This window comes from Pongo abelii, chromosome 10 (assembly GCF_028885655.2).
Source record: "Pongo abelii isolate AG06213 chromosome 10, NHGRI_mPonAbe1-v2.0_pri, whole genome shotgun sequence".
Lineage (NCBI taxonomy): Eukaryota > Metazoa > Chordata > Mammalia > Primates > Hominidae > Pongo > Pongo abelii.
This window is the reverse complement of record NC_071995.2, coordinates 50448463-50464313: the sequence shown is the minus strand read 5'-3', so window position 1 is coordinate 50464313 and position 15851 is coordinate 50448463. Positions and strand designations below refer to the sequence as shown.

Here is a 15851-nt window from a genome sequence, read left to right as displayed (position 1 = left end):
CTTCTTCTCCTTCCTCCTCCTACTCCCTCCTCCTCCTCCTACTCCCTCCTCCTCCTTCTTCTTCCTCTTCCTCTTCCTCCTCCTCCTCTCCTCCTCCTCCTCCTCCCTCCTCCTCCTTCTTGTTCTTCCTCTTCCTCTTCCTCCTCCTCCTCTCCTCCTCCTCCTCCTCCTCTCCTCCTCCTCCTCTTCCTCCTCCTCCTCTTCCTCCTCCTCCTCTTCCTCCTTCTCCTCTTCCTCCTCCTCCTCTTCCTCCTCCTCCTCCTCTCCTCCTCCTCCTCCTCCTCCTTCTTCTTCTTCTTCTTCTTCTTCTTCTTCTTCTTCTTCTTCTTCCTCCCTCCTTCTCCTCCTCTTCCTCCTCCTCTCCTCCTCCTTCTCCTTCTCTTCTCATTCTTCCTTCTTCATCTTCATCTTCTCCTCTTTTTCTTCTTTCTTCTAAATAAAGATGGGGTCTCACCATTTTGCCAAGGCTGGTCTTGAACTCCTGGGCTCAGGTGATCCTCCCCCCTTGGCCTCCCACAGTGCTGGAATTACAGGTGTGAGCCACGGTACCTGGGCCATTTCTTTTAAAATTTCTGCAGACCTCTGAAATTATTTATATTTGGGAAGTTAAAATTTCTTCTTCTTATTTTTTATTGTACAAGTAATACACAGTCTTGAAGAATCTTACAGACATAATCTTATTAATCCTTAAAGTGGCTGATCATTCAAAAGTCAATTATACATTTGTTCAATGAGCACTTATTAAGCTCCTATTGTGTGGCAGGCAGTGGCTTAGGCACTGGGAATGCAATGTTGAATGAACATGTTTCTGACTCTTAAGTTGCTCACAACTAAATGACATATTATGGGGGAGGGAAGATTCGGAGAGAAGAGAAATCTGAGTGTGCATCTAAGGATCTCCTAGCTTGAGATGGAAGCAAGGCCTATCCTGAGGACACAGGCAGACCCCCCAAAACAGGAACAGTGGGACTTACGACAGGTGCCAGTGCTGAGGAAAGGACGTTTGGTTCCAACAGACTCCTGGAGGACTGGGATATGGAACAGGGTTGAGGAAGAGAGGAGTGGGTGGGGAGGTGAGGGAAGGGCCCTCCAAACAGGGGAATAGTCCGCTCAGAGACTCAAAATAAGAGAGAGAGTGGGAGTGAGAAGGAGCAGCTGGACAGGAGAAACTGAACTAGGGAGGGGAGGGGCTGAGGCCCGTAAACTGAGTGGGGTCATGGGCACAGACATCTTCAATCGATGCCTTGAGGGAAGCAAAGATGCAGAAATTCCATAATGGAGCAAGTTAAGCCATCAACTCATCCTATGTGGTAGTTCTGAGTCCATGTAAAATAATCACATAAAAGATGTGATCTACTTTCTAATTCCCTGGAGGGACTTTGATGAAATTTGGATATGGGATTCATTCGAATATGACAGGAGCCCATATTGATAAGACACTGTGTTCCCAGGCACACCCCTCCATTCTCTCTGAGAAGTTTCTCCCCATCTCACCTGTCCTGGCAGCAGGCCTGCCAGGAGATGGGTAGGAAAGGGAGAAATGGGCAGAGAGGCTGTCTGAAGGGAAGCAGAGAGGGAGCAGACAGATGCAGTGTCCCACACTTGCAGCCAAGAGCCAAGAGCACACGGACTAGGAAGGGAAGACATGGATGGAGAGCAGCTGGCAGGTGAGGAGACGTGAGTCAGAAGGTGTGGCAGCTGCTGTAGGCAGCCATGGGAATCAGGAAGAGAGTCACATCTAGAGCTTGTTTAGGCTCTTCTGGAGTCAGGTCACTCTGGGGACTCTGAACTCCAAGGACTGTAATAAATAGGAGCCTACTCAGAGGAGGGTGACCAGGACAGTGGTGGTGGGGAATCGGAAGCCTGGTCACAGGAGTACCAGTGGATTAAGTCTCTGGGGGAGATGTGGCAGCTAACTGCAAAGATTTGAAAGGCTTCCGTGGGACCACAGGAAGCGTGGCTGACTCTAGCCGATGACCCAGATAGGCAGTGTCTTTGCAGTTAGCTGCCACATGTCCCCTGAAAGGTGGGCTTCTCCTCCACATGTGGGCAGGCTCTCTGCCCGCCTTTCCCTTTTCTGCCTGTCCCCTGACAGGCCTGCTGCCAGGATAGGTGAGATGGGGAGAAGTTTCTCAGAGAGAATAGAGGGGTGTGCATGGGAACACAGTGTCTTATCACTATGGGTTGATGTGATGTTTGCAGTTAGCTGCAACATCCCCTCCAAAGACTTCTGGAGGGGCATGCCTGGGAACACAATGTTTTATTCATATGGGTTGCTGTCCTATTCCAATGAATCCCATATCCAAATTCCATCAATATTGCTTCAGGAAGCTACAACAAATTTGGCTTAATATAAGAAGCACCTTTCTATTGATCCTGACATGGGAGAGGCTACCTGGGGAGTGATCAAGTTTCAAGCAGAGATTGGCTAACCGTTTGGCAGGAGGTTGAGGGAGTGGAGATGGGTGGGGATATATGTATGGAGGTGTCTCACATCTTTGCTGTACTACGAGTTCACGTGGCAGAGCCTGAGAAAAAAAATTCTACTCTCTGTGTTATATGGGAAGAATAAGGTCAGGTGCCAGTGAAAGCTAAAGTCACAAAGAGGCCAAAGGCCCTAGCCAGAACTGTTAAATGAGGCTAAGTTTTCTGGCAGCACAGGGTCTATTGCAGGGTGTGAGTTTGATTATCCTTGGGATCATGCATGTGTGATACTCTAAGGGGATCCATGTTGGCTCTGAGATAAAGCGCAAGGGTAAGGCCAACCACAGCTCACCTTTCCCATCCTCTCCTGGGAACAAGTTGGGATTGTCCCAGAAAATGTGGCCCTGACTTTTCTCTTCAGAATTCTTGATATTGTCCTGTCATGGAGGCCTGGGGGACAGATGGAGGGAATCATGTGCCTGAATCTGAAGAATATTGGAATAGAGATTCCACAAGGCGGGGCAGGAGAAATAAAGGACAGAAAGGAGAGGAGTTAGTCAAAGAAGGCATCTCAACGTCTAAATGAGAAGTCTTAATTCGATGTTCAGGGCAAGAGGGAGTAACTTTAGGGACCTAAACAAGGAGGACTAGCACTGAGACACTGAAGAGATTTCCTGAAATAGACAATATTTCCATCAGAGACAAAGAGAAATCCCATCAGGAGAAAACGTCTCTCACTTTCAGCTCACCCCAGTGAAAACACCAAGCAATTCTATAAACCATGTAGGAAATGCCCACACATGCATTATCTCACCTGAGTCCCACTGTACCTGGGAGTGGGGAGACCAGGTGTGGGGGTCTGCAGCCCTTCTAGGGACCATGGAGTGCTCCATCCCTGCCCCTGGTCAATACTATTCCCACAAGGCAGTTACTCAGAGGGAGAGCCAAGCAGGCCCATTCATCAATCAAACCAAGAGGCTGGCAGGAGGGAGCAAACACCTGGGTTGGTGCGAGTCCCAGGGAAAGTCTGCCAGCTGCTCTTTGCTCCGAGAGGCAGGGTGTCTGGGTGGGGCACTCTGGAAATATAAATTTAATTCCACCAACTTCTCATCCACGGAGATTTTGATCTGAGGACATGGCGAACTGGAGGAGCAATCATTGACTCAGTAAAATTCTAACCGCATCTGACCTTAGACAAGGTGTGCGTTTCTGGGCTGGGAAAGTTCCTGATCTAAGGAAAAGTCTCTTGAGAATGTCATCTCTTTTCAGTTACCCAGCCTTTTGGCCCAGAATGCATCTTCAAATTAATGAGCCATTTGCTTGTTAATTTTGTCCCAGGGAAAGAAGTCCAGCAAATTACTGGGCATTACACTGAGCTTGAAGGTCCCTCTTCAAGGTTGTCCTGGTTTTATCAGCTTTCTGGTCAGTCCGGGAAATGGGATGTCTTCAGGTTGATCAATGCTCTGTTGCAGGGCTGGCTGGGAATTTGGGGTATTGGGAGGTTTTCTAGCATGGAGGACCGGCTGCGAGTGGCCCAATCCCAAGCTTGGAAGGGCTTCCAGGGGGCTCTAAGTGTGCATTCTGACCTCCACACCTGCCCCTGTGTGCTCAGCCCTCAGTGTTTGTGCTCCCCCTGCAGAGCAGGCACTCTGCAGTGAGGGCAAAGGCTCCTCACATCTGGCCCCAGCTCCCTCCAGCCTCAGGTGTGCCCAGTGATGCACCTGTGATCCCTTCTTCCACGTGATGCCCCCTAGCTTTCCCAGGGCAGGTCCGTGGACTCCTTAAGGCTTTCTCTCACAAGATGAGAAATGGGCCCATGTCAAGGGCTTAAATGTCCTATTGCAGCCTTTTCACTGTTTCCAGTAAATCATGGGCTTGTTCTAAAGTTTTTTTTTTTCTGATTATTATATCAGCTTCTGGGTTCTCTCAAATGCAAGAATGAGGGAAAAATCTTTCCTTTTTTCCTTTTTTGAGATGGAGTCTCACTCTGTAGCCCAGGCTGGAGTGCAGTGGCGAGATCTCGGCTCACTGCAAGCTCCGTCTCCTGGGTTCAGGCCATTCTCCTGCCTCAGCCTCCCGAGTAGCTGGGACTACAGGCGCCTGCCACCACGCCGGGCTAATTTTTTTTTTTTGTATTTTTAGTAGAGACGGGGTTTCACTGTGTTAGCCAGGATGGTCTCGATCTCCTGGCCTCGTGATCCGCCCACCTCGACCTCCCAAGGTGCTGGGATTACAGGCGTGAGCCACCGCGCCCGGCTCCTTTTTTCTTTATCTATCCTCTACTATGCTTCAGTTTCCCTGGAAGGTACATAGAGCCTCCTTTTTACAGAGGAAGGAAACTTAGGCTCAGAGAGGTTCAGTGACCTGCCTAGAGCAGTGCAGAATCAGGAGCAGAGCCCAGGCCTGGCAGCCTCCATGGCACAGAGTAAGATGGGCCCCACCGCCTCTCTCCTCTGTGCTCATCTTTGGTTTCCTCCTTCCTGGACTCTGCTGTGCTCCAGCCTTGCTCGTGAGTGACTCCTGGGGACCTCCTTCTTTGCTGTCCGTCCCAAACAGGGCTACCCCTCTGTCTGCAGCTCTCCCTCCTGCATAAGAAGCCTTGGCCCCTCCTTTGCTGCCTGGCTGCTTTCAACATCTCACCCCGCCTCCCCATTGTCTGTGATTTCTCTTCACTCCGCCCAGGCCTCAATTTTCCCCACTCCCCTGGGATTTCCCTGTCCCACGTCCCTGGTGGAGTCCCTCAGGGCTGGGTGGCTTGTCACTGCATGTCTCTCTTCACTCTTTTCTCGGTCCCATCCCACAAAAAGCTCTCAAAACATCACCACACCTGCTCCTGCCCATGCCCCACAGCGAGCCCCTGGCAGCCTCATCTCAATGATCAGTTCTGGGTTGTGTGTGTGAGTCCTTGGGTGGGGGTGTTTTGGTGCTCTGTAATCCAGCACCGCTGGGGTAACTCTCAAGTATAAGGGGCCATGTGGGATGCTGGAAGGGCATCAAAAGACACAGGGGACTTAGTCTTACTTTCCAAAGGCTTACAGAGCGATTGAGGGGCCAGGAAACACACAAGCACATGCATGAAAATGAGCCAACCAATGCATCAATATGTACTGAGTCTGGCAGCAGCTGAGCTTGGAAAAAGAGACCAATAGAGCACTTGCCTGGTGTGGACTGAGGAAAACTTCCTGGAGGAGATGAGATCTGGACCTGTCCGCTGCCTGCTTGAGCAAGAGATGAAGGCATTTGCCCGCCAGGCCTGATGGACCGAAAACAGATTCAGGACCAAATGCTCAGGAATTGAGATCTTTGGTGGCCCAGAGCTTGACTATGGGTAGGGATTTGTGGCAAGTTGCCGAGGCAACCAGAAGACCTTTCAGAGAAGAGAAGAGTAGAAGTGGGCTTGGAAGACAGAGAGGAACAGGGATGGAAAGGGAAGAAGAGGGTTGAACAGTCTGGGCAAAGCATGAGAGTGAAGGGGTCAAGGCGTGAGGCCAGGGGAGTGTGTGAGCAGGGTAAGATGTAGGAGGTGCTGGTGGTGAGAGCAGGCCGATGACAGAAGGAGCCCATGCGATGCGGTGGACTTGGACTCTGGAGTGAGGCAAGCGTGGCTTGTCAGTTACCTGCTGGATGACTTTGGGCACGTATTTCAACCTCTATAAACCTAAGATGCCTTTCCTTTAAAACGGGGCTAAGAGCTCCCACCACGCATACTTTGTGTGGTATTTAAATGCGATGTGGCTCCTAACAACATAGTTGCTGCCTGTAAATGTTAGGGTCTCTTTCTCTCTCATTTTGTCTTTATTTCATAAATGCACAGTACATAAGTAAGCCAGGAGAGAGTGTGTGGCTCACACCTTTCCTGCATGTGGTTCTTCATGTCCCACACACCCATGCTGATCCTGGGGACATCACAGGAGATGACGGGCCTGGTCTGGCAGCACTGCAGCTCCAGCTCTGTTGGGCTGCCTCGTAAGTGGGCAGTGGAAAAAGAATAGGAGTTTGATTCAGCAATTGGAAGAGTCTCAGGAATTGACTTATGACTTGGACACTTTTTTTTTTTTTTTTTTTTACTTTTTTGGGCCTGTTCTCTCACTTCTCTGTGAGGCAGGTTAGATGATGTGACCTTTGAGGCCCCATGAATGGGAACATTCTGTAATTCTCTGTGTACTCGTTTATAGGGCCCAGTTCCACTTGCCTGTCTTTGAGCCTCTTCCCAGTTCAGGAGGAATGTCACTTGAATTGAAATCAGAAAACCCAGGTTCTGGTCCCAGATGTGTCTTTTCCTAGCCGGAGTGTCTAGAGGAAGCCACTTAATCTCTGAGAATCAGTTTTCTGTTTCATGAAATGGGTTGAGAACAGCTTGATTGCCCAGTTCTCAGGGCTCTTGTGGGATGCTCTTTGCATATGTGTTTGGTGGGGTAAGCTGTGCAAATGTAAGCTGTGCAAATGTAAGGTTTATGGTGCTTATTCCTTCTAGTCCTGCATTTCTCCCTTCTCACAGGAGCACCTGGAGTATGTTTTGCCGCTAAGTTGTCTACCAATTCCCTAGCCATCCAAACCTTTGATTTTTCTGTATGTCAGTTTCTTAGTTCAAGGATGGGAGTGTGCATCACTGCCAAGATCTGTTTTTGGCTGGCACACACATGCACACAAACATGTGTGCACACACATACTCACACCCCTCCAAAATGCTAGAAGGAATCGATTGTGCAGAACAATATGTCTCATGAGGGAGTATGCTGAACTAAAATAATTTTGATTGCCTGTCAGAAAATGATTAGGCAACAGTCATTACCATGCCAAGACTGTCCCAGTCTCCATTGTTCCTAACAAGACCTGAATTACTCATTCCCTAAAGAGATGGTTGGTTTAGCAGCCGAAGGATTTTAGTGCTAGGACAGAGTCCTAGACAGCAGTGCCACAGTGATGGCGAGGGAGAGGGGTAGCAGGGGAGTGGTGAGGGGCACTTTCTGGAGGAGGGTATAGGGCAAAAACTGGGAGGAGAAGAGGGACAAGGCTCAATAGCGAAGAGTGCAATGGAAAGGACAGACACAGCCAGCCAGATTCAGAGCCACAGAGCAATGGGACCAGATGATCTTCACAGACTCCCTTTCTCCCACAGATCTTGCACACCATAGTGGAGACTTCCCATGTACATCTATGGTTGCTTGGAGCCAGCTGAAGTTAGAGCTGGCTTCTCCCCTTTGAGTCTTCAATTCTGTGTTTATATGCAGGCCTGGGGACCACGCCAGGCTTCTAAGAAGTCTTTGAATGAAAGTCTGCATGGGCTTCTGGTCTGTCCAGATCTCAGTGCCACTATTATCCATTGATATTGATCAAGTGCTGCTCTCCAGGAAGGCCCCTGAGGTCTCCTGGTCCATTGCAATGCATGCCAGGTGCTCTTGCACTTGGATGGAAGTAAAATCTCCTCACTAAACTCTGTGCCACCAAAATCCCCTTCTCAGAGTGAATTGAAGAAACATTTTCCAAGGCTTGCATGTGCCAGGAGCCAAGGACTCAGAGTGATAAAACAGGCCTTCTGCCCTCAGAGCTGTCTGTGGTGGGGCACTTTCTGTGCTGTCTGGCTTTACACACAGGAGGCAGAATGACTTGAATTCGGCTGCTGTGCTGTCATACAAGATGCTGTTTAGGATCTTGCACAAGATAGCTAGGTATTCTTGCTTCAAATCGCAGCCACCCCACTTAACAACTGTGTAGACTTGATCACGTTATTCAACCCCTGTGTCTCAGCTTCCTCATTTTATAAATGGGGAGAAAAATAGCATCTATCTCAAAGTTGTGAAAATTAAGCAAGTTAATACATATGTGCTACGCAGAACAGTGCCTGGTACAGGGTCAGTTTTTGATACATGTTAGATATTATCATTATTATTACCTCCAGAAACAATTTAAACTTCTCAGATCAGGCTCTCCAGACACCTCTCATTGTCCTCCCTTCCAAATCTGCATTTATCTCTCTCTCTTTGCAGTCCAGTGTGAGGCTTGAATCACCTGTCAAACCTCACCTCCACCCCGTGCTTTACAAAATGTCCTAGAGCTTCTATCTACTCGTCTCACTGCTCTGTGGGCTTTTTCACTCAAGGGCGTTTGCATGCTATCCATTGCTACCTGTTTTCTGTTGCTGGTGTCTGTCTCCTGCTCTATCTTTGAAGAAAAGAAACAAGAAAAGGAGTAACTGAGAAACAGAGAAAAAAATGTCTCTCCCTTCTGGTTCTTCCAGACCACCCACTCATCCATCTTGTTCAATGACAGCTTCTCTTCCTTTAATTAATCACTGTGGTATATTTATAAAGCTTATATTTATGAAAGACCTTTTAATTTTTTAGTTATTAAAGCCCTTTCTCTTTGTCAGGGTGTAACTGAGTGAGCTCTGGAGTTTGGAAGGAAGATCTTAGAAATGGGCCAGAGAGCTCCTTCTGAGATCCAAGCAGGGGAATTGCACCTGCTGTGCATGGTAAGAGAGTGTGCTTGGTAGCTCACAAGGGCAAGGTGAGAATAGAAACTTTCATGCCTTTGTGATGGGGGTTATGAAATCCTACCAAGAAACACCAGGTATCAGATGTGGGGTCCTGTTTTCCCAAAGCCACAAATGCTTGAAGGAAGATCTTGTGTGATAAAATAATTACCACATGAACCGATCTTGCATGCACAGCAATTTTGAGAGCCCATCCTGGGAGCTAGGTGTGTAGTGTTTATCATATTGTTGAGGCTCGTAAAAATCTTGTATGGCTGCAGGCAAGCCAAACCCTTGACAGGCACTGCATCTCCGCTGACTCTAGAGGACCAAGCCCAATTTCTTCCCTGTATATAAGGGGAAGTCTCTATGCTTGGGGTAGAGGAGTGTTTAGCTCCTTCCCTTACTCTACCTTGCTCCTACTTTTCTCTAAGTCAACATGAGTCGACAGTTTAGTTCCAGGTCTGGGTACCGAAGTGGAGGGGGCTTCAGCTCTGGCTCTGCTGGGATCATCAACTACCAGCGCAGGACCACCAGCAGCTCCACACGCCGCAGTGGAGGAGGTGGTGGGAGATTTTCAAGCTGTGGTGGTGGTGGTGGTAGCTTTGGTGCTGGTGGTGGATTTGGAAGTCGGAGTCTTGTTAACCTTGGTGGCAGTAAAAGCATCTCCATAAGTGTGGCTAGAGGAGGTGGACGTGGTAGTGGCTTTGGTGGTGGTTATGGTGGTGGTGGCTTTGGTGGTGGTGGTTTTGGTGGTGGTGGCTTTGGTGGCGGTGGCATTGGGGGTGGTGGCTTTGGTGGTTTTGGCAGTGGTGGTGGTGGTTTTGGTGGAGGTGGCTTTGGGGGTGGTGGATATGGGGGTGGTTATGGGCCTGTCTGCCCTCCTGGTGGCATACAAGAAGTCACTATCAACCAGAGCCTTCTTCAGCCCCTCAATGTGGAGATTGACCCTGAGATTCAAAAAGTGAAGTCTCGAGAAAGGGAGCAAATCAAGTCACTCAACAACCAATTTGCCTCCTTCATTGACAAGGTGAGTTTCTCTCTCATTGCACTGGTAGGGCTGCTGCTGGTCCACTTGGGATTGGTGCAGTCAAAACACATGTAGGTTTGAACCTCAAGTTTCCATGTTTACGTGATTAAAAGGATGTTTTGTGGAATGGTCTCCTAAGAGATATGTTAGAAGTATGCTTGTGAATGGTGCTAATGACTCTCTCTTGGACAAAGGGTTCCTGGTCTACCTAAAGATGGATCAGTGTGACATTAACATTTAAGTGCTTTTTATTCAGCTCTTGAGCTGACTTGGGACTCATATCTGTTGAATGAAGATAATAGAAATGGGGCTAATTGAACTTTCCAGGGTGCAAGTGAGAATCCTGGAAAGGTCTTCCTAACCATAGAAAGGGAGCTGAGTGTGAACATAGTATAGGGTGTTATTGTAGCAGAAAACATGTAGTAAGTCAGTGCCAAACATCTTTTGCTGTCAGAGGGGAGTTCTGCCTTCTAATAATTTTACATTGGTACTGGATGAGGCTAGAGTTTTTTTATACTAATATCTCCAAAAATCAGCTCTAAAAAACTCAGATAAACCATTTTTTTTTTACTTTTTGCTTAATCATTAATAGTGCCAATCCAAGGTTATCCACAACAAATTTCAAATCCAATTTTGAATTTTCCTGATATACTTTTGAAATGTGTGTGTGCCCTGGGGATGCAAACCAGTTTTTATGGTAATATGCCTAACAAAATTTTGGAAGGCAAATCTCTTAAATACCATGCACCGATTTCAAAACATAATTGCAATAATTCTGTATGCACTTTGCTATTGGTATTTGTTTAGTTACTCCCTTCCAAGCCCTCTCTGAATTAGCGAGTTGGGTTTTGTTATGCAGATGATGTTAACTTGATCATCTTCTTCCTATTTCTCTGTCATGGTCAGAAGATAGGAATTGAAGTTCTTTTCCAAATGAGGCACAGGCCTTCATGGCTATGGGACCCCATTTCTGCATCAGGAGTAATGGGGTCTTGTGTTTTTAGGTGAGGTTCCTGGAGCAGCAGAACCAGGTACTGCAAACAAAATGGGAGCTGCTGCAGCAGGTAGATACCTCCACTAGAACCCATAATTTAGAGCCCTACTTTGAGTCATTCATCAACAATCTCAGAAGGAGAGTGGACCAACTGAAGAATGATCAGTCTCGGTTGGATTCGGAACTGAAGAACATGCAGGACTTGGTGGAGGATTACCGGAACAAGTAAGGGACCCTGTCTGGGCAGTTCTTAACTTTTGCTCTAAAAGAGTTCCAGAAAGTGATAAGCTAAGATCATGAAGCAGCATGTAGCTATGTCTTTTCTTAGGTTAGAGGCACATCAGTTTGACATTTTCAGAAATCTTCATTTTCTCAGGAGATGGAAATAGTCTAGTGGTTTTATTGCTCAGTAGAAAGGAGTGGCCAATATGTCCTAGGTTCATAAAGAAAGGCAGTGATAGGCAATGCCACCTTTAGTCTAGAATGCTGGACTTCAGGTCTTACCACCTCTGAATCTCCTAATTGTTTCTGCTTTTCTGCAGGTATGAGGATGAAATCAACAAGCGAACAAATGCAGAGAATGAATTTGTGACCATCAAGAAGGTGAGCAAATTCTGTAAGACGGAACTCACATTTGAAATAAATAAGGGAAGAGGGTCTCCAATTACTAAGCAGAAAGCAGCCATGATATGGAGAGCCAGGTAGTAGACCTGAGGAGTATATGGAGTGGGGCTATATTTTCACATAATCACGGACCTGGACTGATCCAGGCACTTGGCTTCTCCGTATTTCCCAGCACCTTACATAGTAAGTGGAGAGGCAGGTTCTCAGCCAGCCAGGCACACTCCATTGATGGTGCTATCTGGGGGTGGGGCAATCAGGAAACTGTGATTTACCTGGGGTAAAAAGGAGTGGAGTAGACCCAAAGCTCCTTTTTTGCTTGGAGAATCCCCTCACAGGTAATGAGAGGGACCTGCCCTGGAGAGAATGTGCCTTCATGATGTCCCTTGTTCCTCTAGGATGTGGATGGTGCTTATATGACCAAGGTGGACCTTCAGGCCAAACTTGACAACTTGCAGCAGGAAATTGATTTCCTTACAGCACTCTACCAAGCAGTAAGTCTTCCAGTTTCAACCAAGTTTATCTAAATGGAGAGTTTTTAAGCCTGAAGCCACAACGATTCAGAAGAATACATATTTATCTTTTATTTCCTGACTGCTTTCTCTAAGTTGTTTTTTGTTTTAGTGCTGTAAGAGTCACTAACCTATTATGTCTTGCAGGAGTTGTCTCAGATGCAGACTCAAATCAGTGAAACTAATGTCATCCTCTCTATGGACAACAACCGCAGTCTCGACCTGGACAGCATCATTGCTGAGGTCAAGGCCCAGTACGAGGATATAGCCCAGAAGAGCAAAGCTGAGGCCGAGTCCTTGTACCAGAGCAAGGTTAGTGGGCTGAAAGCCTAGCCAGTTTCCCTGAAATGGCTTGTCTTGCTATCCTGTGTTATCTCATGTATGTGTGCCTGTGCCATGCTGAGTTCTGCCTACATTTAACAAATGCTATCTACCATCTTTAGTATGAAGAGCTGCAGATCACTGCTGGCAGACATGGGGATAGTGTGAGAAATTCAAAGATAGAAATTTCTGAGCTGAATCGTGTGATCCAGAGACTTAGATCTGAAATCGACAATGTCAAGAAGCAGGTATGCGCTTCCTCCTTCTACCACTCAGCTGTATGGAATGGGGGTAACCCTCAGGTAAAGGGCTAGTGCTTTCCTAGTTTTGAATCTTGCAATTCATCCCAAGGCTACATTATTATCCCTGTTTCCTTTTGTGAGTATGCTAGTTTCCAGAATGAAGTCATCATGCTGGGTTCTCTTTAGAGAAATCTGTGAGGATGGCCTAGTAGAGAAAGATGGGATGGTCAATGCGAGTGATCTAGCCTATGACCCAAAGTGGACTTAAGAGTTGGGGAGTGAGAGGAAGGGCAGCCAGGAGGTTTTAGAGTAGGTGTTTAGAAGAATGTCAAGTCTGTAAGGGTTGTAGGAGCCTTGACTCAGGGCCAAGAGAGGCTGTTGAGTTATCCCTAAGGTCTTTTAAGGAAGTCAACATGGTGATGCATTATCCGGAGGTGGGTGTGAGATGACTTAAGGCCAAGTGGTTCTGTTGGACTCATTATTGGCCTCACTGGAGTGGAGAGACCAATTGGGATGAGGAGGCCTAGGATGGAATGCATATTATGAGAGGGTGTCATATTCTTTTTCAGATCTCCAACTTGCAGCAGTCCATCAGTGATGCAGAGCAGCGTGGCGAGAATGCCCTCAAGGATGCCAAGAACAAGCTGAATGACCTGGAGGATGCCCTGCAGCAGGCCAAGGAAGACCTGGCCCGCCTGCTGCGTGACTACCAGGAGCTGATGAACACCAAGCTGGCCCTGGATCTGGAGATTGCCACCTACAGGACCCTCCTGGAAGGAGAGGAAAGCAGGTGAGGAAGGGACGCTGGGAGTCGAACCTCTTCTCATGGTCTTCTTCCTTGCAAGCTGATTGTTGTTGAAGATGCAGCCATCTGATTGCAGCTTGTGCTGGGTATGGGGAAATGAAAAGTACACGGAGCAGGAGGAAAGACCTAGTTTTACTTTGGGAGCTGGACTCCCAAGCTGTTTATTTTTTTCTTCTAGGGCTGTAACATATCTAAAAAGAGCTAGGGCTGTAGCATATCTAGAAAGAGCAAATTATTCTTTATCTGGACTGCCTCAGATGGCAGCTGGCCTAAAGTCGGCACCTTTAGAGGGGGCCTTCATTGGCTGCAAGGCTCTTGTCTCATTTATATGGGAATTTCTCCATGATTGTACTCTTGCTGAGAAAAAATGACAGGTCTGGGAGGCCAGAGGGGACTGGATTAAGTTTCAGATCAAGTGCATTGGAGAAGCCCCAGATGGGGAAAGTCTTCAAGGTGGTGGAGGGGGAATGGGGAAGGGGTTTGGGAAGCTGGAGTGTCCTGAGGAATTTTCTTCTTTTCTCCTACAGGATGTCTGGAGAATGTGCCCCGAACGTGAGTGTGTGTAAGTACAAGCCGATTTCTCAGGGGCATGTGCAGGATTTGTTGGGTTGGAAAGGGAGTTGAGGTTGAAAATAACTGAGCTTCCTCTTGCAGCTGTGAGCACAAGCCACACCACCATCAGTGGAGGTGGCGGCCGAGGAGGTGGCGGCGGTGGCTACAGCTCTGGAGGTAGCAGCTATGGCTCCGGAGGTGGTAGCTATGGTTCTGGAGGTGGCGGCGGTGGCGGCCGTGGCAGCTATGGCTCCGGAGGTGGCAGCTACGGCTCTGGAGGTGGCGGCGGCGGCCATGGCAGCTACGGCTCCGGAAGCAGCAGTGGAGGATACAGAGGTGGCTCTGGAGGAGGCGGCGGCGGCGGCAGCTCTGGCGGCCGGGGCTCTGGCGGCGGGAGCTCTGGAGGCTCCATAGGAGGCCGGGGATCCAGCTCTGGGGGTGTCAAGTCCTCTGGTGGCAGTTCCAGCGTGAAGTTTGTTTCTACCACTTATTCCGGAGTAACCAGATAAAGAGATGCCCTCTGTTTCATTAGCTCTAGTTCTCCCCCAGCATCACTAACAAATATGCTTGGCAAGACCGAGGTCGACTTGTCCCAGCCTTACTGGAGAAAAGAGCTATGGTTAGTTACACTAGCTCATCCTATTCCCCCAGCTCTTTCTTTTCTGCTGTTTCCCAATGAAGTTTTCGGATCAGTGGCAATCTCAGTCCCCTGGCTGTGATCCTGCTTTGTTCTTTCCCTTAGAAACAGTTCAGCAGTGACCACCACCCACATGACATTTCAAAGCACCTCCTTAAGCCAGCCAGAGTAGGACCAGTTAGACCCAGGGTGTGGACAGCTCCTTAGCATCTTATCTCTGTGCTGTTTTGGTTTTGTACATAAGGTGTAAGCAAGTTGTTTTTCTTTTGTGGAGAGGTCTTAAACTCCCCATTTCCTTGTTTTGCTGCAATAAACTGCATTTGAAATTCTCCATGTCTTGATCACTCTTATTTACAGCACTGTCTATCCTGGATGGGTGTTTTGTGAGGTAAAAGAAGACACTAGAGCCACAAGGCATATGGGAAAGTCATGCACGCAAACATGAGAAAAATGCAGAGGCCAGCCAGGCAAAATTTCACCAGATTGGAATCACAGAGAGAGAGCAAGCACTTTCCCAGACGGTGGGGATGTCATGGAGAAATGGAGAGACCGGGTGGCAGGTTTTATTCATTTGAGAAGGTTTTCTTGTAAAGGGCAGTGAGCAAGCAGTTTGGGAGGGAGAGGAGTGGCATTGAGAAGAACGGAAAGTATTGCATGAAAAAGTAATTCTTCACGTGGAACAGCCAGTAAGGAGGGGCATGAGTAATATAGGGTCAGCAGTTACTGCAGCCAGAATACAGACTTTGGCCTGGGGAGTTCAAGAACTAAGAGTGGTAATAGAGAGTTGGATATTCCATTTCCCTTCTTTTTTTGTGCCACCACCCAAAGCTCTGCCTAGTCTAAGAAGTTCCCTTGCTGACACATAGCTCATACTTGTGAAGTAGTACAACAGGATAGCATAGTGGCCAGAAGCATGGACAGTTGAACTCAGATATGCTTGGGTTCAAATCTTACCATCACCATTTACTAGTTCTGTAATACAGTGCAAGTTACAGACATCTCTGCACCTCAGTTTTAGTATCTCTAAATTGGGGATGATAATGCCTTCCTTGTGGGAATAGTGTGAGGATTGAATAAGATGAATACACATGGCTGAGCACACAGTAAGCACTAAATAAGTGCCAGTTTTAATGATAATGGTGATGATGATGATGATGTAACATTGCTTGTGGGAATCCATACAGCTCAGTAGATGCTTGCTCAAAGAAACAAGTTACTATCAATTTTGTAATGGTTCTATG

At 47.7% G+C, this 15851-nt stretch overlaps 1 protein-coding gene across 1 annotated transcript; it reads left to right on the top strand.

The window, feature by feature from the left end:
• Nucleotides 1-9276: 9276 nt before the first annotated feature.
• KRT1 (keratin 1) lies at nt 9277-14939 on the top strand. The gene is made up of 9 exons (XM_024257252.2): nt 9277-9926; nt 10931-11145; nt 11463-11523; nt 11940-12035; nt 12201-12365; nt 12497-12622; nt 13186-13406; nt 13949-13983; nt 14076-14939. Exons 1-9 carry the CDS (start codon nt 9336-9338, stop codon nt 14480-14482), a joined length of 1917 nt encoding a protein of 638 aa, XP_024113020.1. The 5' UTR covers nt 9277-9335; the 3' UTR covers nt 14483-14939.
• Nucleotides 14940-15851: the final 912 nt, after the last annotated feature.